General features: G+C 50.3%; 1 protein-coding gene across 1 annotated transcript; it reads right to left on the bottom strand.

Moving 5' to 3' along the window:
* Positions 1 to 218: 218 nt before the first annotated feature.
* Positions 219 to 1,418, bottom strand: LOC143118919 (transmembrane protein 121-like). Its single transcript, XM_076280061.1, has one exon. The coding sequence runs from the start codon at positions 1,416 to 1,418 to the stop codon at positions 219 to 221; it is 1,200 nt and encodes a 399-aa protein (XP_076136176.1).
* Positions 1,419 to 8,033: the final 6,615 nt, after the last annotated feature.

Below are 8,033 nucleotides of genomic sequence, written 5' to 3' on the forward strand. Positions count from 1 at the left end.
GGGTAACATCGTGTCCATTCTGGGTTGCAGCCTATCAAGCATCCCAGAACACGGCCAATTTAAAAGCTGTTTTAGTGTATTGTAGAATACCATATTCCAAAATTCCCAGCTGAATCCTGTGTTTAACAGCATTATCCAACGGGGCTTGTGCCATACATCCCCGGGGTGTTAATTTGATAACGTCACTGCTCCCCCGTGAGGAAGTCCAGGACAATGCGTCACGTGTCCTCTCCCTCTCCCTCGCTCTCCTCTGGCAGAGTGGTCAAGTCCTGGATCACCACCTGCGGTGGGACAGCGGGCATGCTAGCCACCGGCACCATCACGGGCACGTGCATGGGCATGCTCAGAGTCACGGGCACGCTCACGGTGCTCCCGCCCAAGGCGTTGGGTCCGCCGGAGGTGTGCGTCACTATGATGCTGTTTTTGTGCAACTCGGCGGTCAACGCAGGCGACATACCAACACCGCTGCCACCGCCGACACTGACCCCCATCGTCGTGGTGGTGGCGGCGGCGGTGCTCGCCGCTGGCCCCTGCAGGCTCTTCCGGTACTGCGCGAAGCTGCAGGCCTTGAGCACGATGGCCACCACGTTCTTGCCCACCAGGACGCCGGACACGCGCGCCTCCCGGTACAGCAGCAGGTTGCCGCCGCGGATCAGCAGCGTCACCACGTTGATGGTCGCCAGGCTCAGGATCGGGTAGAGCATCATCTTGTGCGGCGCGATGTTGACCCCTTGCATGCTGATCTCGCTCAGCGACACGCACGGCAGCACCAGCAGCAGGATGTAGCAGTAGAAGAAGGTCAGGCCCTCCACCCAGAGCGGCAGGCCTCGTCGCTGGGGCTCCCACAGGCTCGCCTGCACGTCCAGCACGTCCAGCAGGTCCACCACCACCCAGAAGAGCCGGCTGCGGATCTCCTCGCGCTTGCGGACCGGGCGCACGTACTCCATGTGGTCGATGGCGGCCAGCACGATGTAGAGGATGGGGACGCAGACCGACAGGATGAGGGTCAGCGACTTGCGGCCCAGCGCGTCCGTCAGGATGACCGCACCGCCGCCGCCAACGCTTCCACTACCGTCCCCTCCCGGAGTGTGTCCGCCTGTAGTGGTGGACGATGCCTTGGCCTTGTAGTTCTGGTACACAAAGTAGACCTTGATCTCCAGCACGAAGACGTAGAAGAACCAGAGGACCATGGCGTAGCCGCGCTGGGCCGAGCGCACCTCGGCGCCCACCCACACGGCCACGTATCGCAGCACGATCAGGAAGCAGGCGTCGCCCACCAGCACCATGATGCACACGCCCACCTTGCGCGGACCCACACTCTGCTCCACCAGGTAGGCGTCCAGCAGCGCCATGCTGCACACGATCAGCGCCGCCGACAGGCACACGTGGGGCTTGTTCACGGGCGGAGGGGGGGCCATCGTGGAGCAGTGACCACCAGAGGTGGAGGAGGGAAAGACAACACAAGAGGGAGACAATGGGACAACACAAAGGGGAGAAAGAGTTGGAGAAAACCAACGTGATCCAGCGGCAAACAAAGGAAAGATCAATGAGAAGAAGAAGAAGGAGAAGAAGAACAAGAAGAAGGAGAAGAAGAAGAAGGATAGAAGGAGAAGAAGAAGAAGGAGAAGGATAGAAGAAGAAGGAGAAGAAGAACAAGAAGAAGAAGGAGAAGAAGAACAAGAAGAAGGAGAAGAAGAAGAAGGATAGAAGAAGAAGGAGAAGGATAGAAGGAAGAGGAGGGTTGATAAAAACAGAAAAAAAGTTGAAGGAGGAGAAGGAGATACTTTTTACTTTAGTAACTGCTGCTCTAGAAACTTCAAAAGTGGAGGGAAAACCAGACTGATCCGGTGACAGATCAAACACTAAAAAAGGGGGACAAGAAGAAAGAAGAGGAAAGAAGAAGGATAGATTCACTTCAGTAAAGGAAGGAGGTAAAACTGTAAACGGGACACTTCACAAGTAGAGGTTGAACCATTGTGGATGGGCAATTTCCTTATTGTAGGGGGAATGATATCGATCTGGTCAAGGAGAGAACAGAGGATTGAGGAGTGGACAGTCATTATGATTACTGATAGGCTGATGGTAATGGAGACTGATGGTCTTGGTGCTGTGACTGTGGGCATTTTCTCAAGAGCTGTCTGAGTTGTAATTGGTGGAGAGACTGAAGAGGTTTACTGGCACTGACTTGGGGAGTATTTTTATTTTTGGAAGGAGGTTAAAGACAGAGAGTTTAAGGTGCCGCCAAGATTAAAATCAACCAGATAGATTTGGATCGGGTGCGTGAGTGTGTGTGTGTGTGTGTGTGTGTGCGAGATGCTGTCACTACTGTTGCCAGGCCACCAGATCCCCAAAGAGGGCAGACAGGGAAAAATGAAAGAGAGAGAAAAGAAAAAGAGAGAGGGAGAGAGATTAAGAGATCAAGGGCCAAAAAAAAGAAAAAAGTGTCGACAGAGAGCGAGCGAGAGAGAGAGATAAAAAGGTAGGACTCCAGAGAGAGGGATTAAAAAGAGGCAGTTTTATGGAGAGAGACACACAACAAGAGAGACCGAGAGAGAGAGAGAGAGAAAAGAGAGATAGTTATCTGACAGTAATCTAACATTCCTCGCTCCATAAACTGGGTACCAGTGCATTGTTTTCTTACTGTTACATCTCAGCGTTCCACATTACCCTGGCAACCACCTCCAGCTCAGCCTGCCCCCCCTTTCCTCTCCTCTCTCTCCTCCCTCTCTTCTCCAACTCCTTCTCCTCGACTCTTTCAACCCTTTGCATAAGCATCCAGCGCTCCCTTCACCACCCCACCCTCACACACTCTTACACACACTCACCACCACCACAACCACCTCTGCCGCCTCCTCTCTTTCACCCCCCACCCCCCCGCAAACGAGACCGCTGGCACCGGTGCCGTCTGTTCCAATTAATGCCTAATGGCATCAGACGTGGGCACAGCTTCTGAATATTTCAGTGACCTGGTGGCACGAGGTGGCACTGTGAACAGAGGAAGATGAGGACGAGAATGACAACGACGATGATGATGATGATGATGATGATTGAGGTGCGAGCGGGAGAAGAAAGTGACAGGCGGGGAAACAGCGAGCACGCAAGAAAAACAAACAAACAAACACACAAACAAACAGATAAACACAGTTCAGGATGACTCCTCTGTCACACCTCGCTCTCCCTGGTGCTCGGGAGTCAATCATAATGGGTAGTCATGGTGACAAATGCCTCGATTCCAGTAGCCCAGATGTGGTGGAGAGAAAACCGCAAACCCCAGCAACTATTCTCAGGTCTCTCTGCGCGTGTCGGTCCGTCCGCCTGCCCATTCACCCACTACCACACGGTCAGCAGGAGGAAGATGCTGACCGCCAGCGGCTCCGATCTGTAATCCATGCCTAGGTCCCAGAGACGGCGGGTTTGGGAAAAAGAGAGAAAATGTAGAATCTGAACATTTCATTCAGCTCTTCTTTTTATGTTTATATATATATATATATATATATATATATATATTTTTTTTTAAATATATATCTTTTAATTTGACCTGCAAGAATTTTTTTTTTTAAATCCTCAGTATCCTCAGTTTGGCCAAAAGACCGGTCGGAAGTAGAATCCGGGAAGGGGACAAAACAACACAGCCACAAAAAAAAAACTGGAAGTTCATTCCCAGGATATGGTCACTTGTAGTCTCTGCTCGGTAACAACAAATCCTGTCTTTGTGTCTGCAAAGCTATCTTCCTCTCCACACCAAAAGCCTCCCCGTCTATCCTGGATGTCAGAGCGACAGAGTGGAGGGCTTGAAAGTTGATCCCGGGGTGCATTAGCGTTCCCTGGAGCCGCGTTCGCTCACCGAGTCCTTCGTGAAGTCCTCTCAAAGGTCCCACCCCCTCTCTCTCCTGAAGCGAGGGGTGGGTGTGTAGGGGGCAGTAATGATTGCTTGGTCTCCTCAGTTTATTTGCTGGTCTCCAAAGGAAAGGGTTTGAGTGTCTATCCTCTCTCTCTCTCTCTCTCTCTCTCTCTTTCTTTTTCCTTTTGTCTCTTTCTTTCTGTACTCCCGTCTTCCCGGAGTGAACCAACCGAGTGGTCTCTTGTACGCTCTCTCACAGAGCTGAGTATTTCCTCGCTGCTCTGCTGTTGCAGTTGAAAGAGAATGGGTTTCAGTCTCTCTCCCTCCTCTCTCTCTCTCTCTCTCTCTCTCTTCTGCTCTCTCTTTCTCTCTTTTCTCCCTCCTCTCTTCTCTACCCTCTGTGCTCTTCTCCTCTCCGAGTGAGCAGACAGAGCAGTCTTCTACCCTTGCTGCCTGCGGTTACTGTTTCTGTTCAGACACAGAGAGAGAGAGAAAGGTTTGAGTCTCTACTCATTTCTGTATAGAGAGAGAGAGAGTTTATTTCACTCTATTTCTGTCCTTTCTCTCAGTCTTTTCTTCTCTTCTTCCTCTCTTCTTGTCTGAGCGTGCATAGAGGGGGGGTCTGCTCTGTGCCCTTGCTGCTCTTAGAGTGAGTCTGACTTGCTGTTGGCTCCTCTAGCTCGCTCCAGCACTCCTCTCTCTCTCTCTCTCTCTCCTGCTCTCTCTCTCTCTCTCTCTCTCTCTCTCTCTCTCTCTCTCTCGTTCTTTCCCATTTTCACTCCTCCCTCGTTTCCTCCCTCTCTCTGTCCCTCTAATATATATATGGAGAGAGAGGAAATACTAAAAACAGAAATGTACACGATAACTATAACATGCATGTACGAGTAAGTAACAACAAAGATGAAAATAACCAAAGAATAAATGGGACAGAGAAGGCAGTGTGTGTGTGTGTGTGTGTGTGTGTGTACACATGGATGTGGGTGTATTTGTAGGACAAAAACCGTGAATGGGTGCACTTGAAAGTAAGAAAGAGAGAGGGAAAGAGATAATTGTGTGTGTGTGTGTGTTGAATGATATAGAAAAGAGAGTAATAAAAGGCTAGTGTCCAGGATGGAGAGAAAAGCAAATAAAAATAGACAGAGAGGATGAACACATAAAACACAAAGCTCCAGGGCTAACTCTACTCTCTCTCCTTCCCTCTTTCCTCCTCTTCTCTCCTCCTCTCTCCTCCTCTCACTTGTTCCCTTCTCCCCGCTATCCTCCTCTCTCCTCCTCTCTCTCCTCCCCCTGTCTCCACTTCTCTCCTCTTTCTCCTCTTCTATCCACCTCTCTCTTTTTGATTTCTCCCCTCTCTCCTCTTTCCTCCTCCTCTTCCTCATCCTCCTCCTCATCCACTGTTTTCCATGGTCAGTATCCATTCCTTTGAGAATCTACAGCTGCTACTGTATGTGGCATGAGTCTTCCAATCTAATTCAGAATTGATTAATACTCAACGATTGTTTGTCATGGTTTCCTTTGCTCTCTGTTCTGTAGGGTTGTTTGTCTTTCTCTGGTATTTTGCCTGGGGGCTATTTTGTCCTGTATTATGATATGACCTTTCTCAGGTTTCTTTTTTTTTAACTGGTGATAAAGGAAACTCTTGCCTCCTCTTTTTTCATTCATTTATCAGTGCTACCCTTCTCCCTCTCCCTCTCTCTCTCTTTCTCTCTCTTTCTATTTTAATGATGAAAGAATAGTGGCTATTGTGGTGGTGCTGGTTGTCCCTGTGTGTGTGTGTGTGTGTGTGTGTGTGTGTGCGTGTGTGTATGTGTGTGTGGTGTGTGTGTATGTGTGTGTGGTGTGCGTGTGTGTATGTGTGTGTGGTGTGTGTGTGACCACTGGTCTGTGTTCTCTGTTGGGCTGGGCTGGCTTCCAGGGGGAGGGAGAGCAGGCGTTAAGGGGCCCGAGCACCACGCACCAGGGAGCTGCTCCACCGCCCCCTCCACCCCCTCTTACCACCATCACCAACACGGCCCTGGGGGATCGATGAATCATGGTAAGAGATTTAGGGATTGTGTGTGTGTGTGTGTGTGTGTGTGTGTGTGTGTGTGTGTGTGTGTGTGTGTGTGCATGTGTGTGTGCGCGCGTGTCTGTGTGTGAGTGTGTGTGTGTGTGTGTGCGCGTGCATGTGTGTGTGTGTGTGTTTGCGCGTGTCTGTGTGTGTGTGTGCGTGTGTCCTTTTGTGTGTGCGCGTGTGTGTGTGCCTGTGTGTGTATGTGAGAGAGAGAGAGAGTGTGTAAGGGAGAGAGAGAACAGGGGGGAAAAGACTGACCGGGGAGAGAGATAAAGAGAGGGAGATTGAGAGAGAAAAGAGAGGTGGGGGAGGGGGCAGAGGGCAAAGTGAGGAGGCAAAAAAGACAGAGAGCAGTCATAGCACAAGCGAAACGCTTCAAGGGTACAGGGAAGTGTGTGTGTGTGTGTGTGTGTGTGAGAGAGAGAGAGAGGGGGAGAGAGAGAGAGAGGGAGAGAGAGAGGGAGAGAGGGGGGGCAGACAGAGACAGATAGAATCCACCAGAGGCAGAGAGATAAGAGAAGAGCACAGCAGAAGAACATCCCCTGACACATGTTTACTTACACGTTTATAGTGTTCTGTGTGTTACTGAAGAGCGCGCATTCACACAAATAAACACGACACCTCACAACACACATAAACACATCCCCTCTCTCTCTCTCTCTCACACACACACACACACACACACACACACACACACACATACTCCCTCTCCCTCTCTCTCACACATACATACATACACTCACACACACAGACTCTCTCTCTCTTTCTCTCTCGCATGCACGCACACACACACACACACACACACACACACACACACATTTTCCACATTCCAGGTGCTATAACTGTCTGCCTGTCTCATTTATTATGTTCACAGGGCTGAAACCCTTGTGCATGGTGATGGCCCTAATGATGGGTGACACTCCATCACCTGGATCCCCTCTGCCCGCACCACCGTCCTGGTCATCATTTAAAACTGACCGCTGCTGTCGTAGGAGTTAATCAAGTGGGTGGAGGTGTGTGTGTGTGTGTGTGGGGGGGGGGGGGGGGGGGGGGCTATAGCACACATGAATACTTAATGACGGAACACTGTGTCACTGCATGCAACACAGACAGTTAACTGTCTATACACACAGTCACACGGTCTCTCTCTCTCGTTCTCTCTCTCTCTCGCATGCACACACATCACACACACCCACACCCACACCCACAGACATGTGTGCACGCATATCACACACACACACACACGCACATGCGTGCACACACACACACACACACACACACCATTGCAGAAACGCACATCTCTCTGGCCGGTGCCGATAATTACATGTGCTTGATCGCTGCAGAGAGCTCCCTCACTTCAAGAAGCACTTACCATCAATCTCTACACTGGCACTGATAGACCAAGCGATCTCTACACTGGCATAGACAGACGCTCCACATTCCCAGGTGACCAAGCGATCTCTACACTGCCACAGATAGACGCTCCACATTCCCAGGTGACCAAGCGATCTCTACACTGGCACAGATAGACGCTCCACATTCCCAGGTGACCAAGCGATCTCTACACTGGCACAGATAGACGCTCCACATTCCCAGGTGACCAAGCGATCTCTACACTGAACAGAGGCGTCCGTGGGGAATCCCCAGTTTCCTCAAAAGATAGTGTTTTTTATCTTAATGTGTAGAACTCCGTTAAATACCGTGCTGTCACGTCATTTTAATAACTTGAATTGGATTGAACTCTTGTAGGGTGCTAAAGATGAATTCATCATCACATAACCGGCTGATCTGCATCACAGCATCACATAACCGGCTGATCTGGATCACATAACAGGCTGATCTGCATCACATAACCGGCTGATCTTCATCAAATAAATCGTAGGCCTACGAATAGAAGTAGGCTACTTTAATGCATACTGTTCACATCTACTCGAGAATATTTTCAATGAAAAATGTAGGCCTCATTTTGTTACATGAGGCTACTTCTCAGTAGCCTGGAGATTCCAGACCCAAATCTGAAAGATTATTAGCCTGGGTGCCATTCCTAACTTAGTCCCGCCCACAACATTTGAGGTCGGGAAGTTCGGTCTGGCGAGGGATTTGCGACAGCCTTTCCCAGCTGTTTAACATGTTTGTAGC

The sequence above is a fragment of the Alosa pseudoharengus genome, unplaced genomic scaffold (assembly GCF_046254945.1).
Source record: "Alosa pseudoharengus isolate Yale_2024_CS ecotype anadromous, Long Island Sound unplaced genomic scaffold, YU_APseudo_1.1 YU_APseudo_1.1_scf_1, whole genome shotgun sequence".
Lineage (NCBI taxonomy): Eukaryota > Metazoa > Chordata > Actinopteri > Clupeiformes > Clupeidae > Alosa > Alosa pseudoharengus.

Bases quoted from the DNA above. Each gene is read 5' to 3' on its own strand.
- LOC143118919 (XM_076280061.1), bottom strand. From the start codon at position 1,418: ATGGCCCCCCCTCCGCCCGTGAACAAGCCCCACGTGTGCCTGTCGGCG.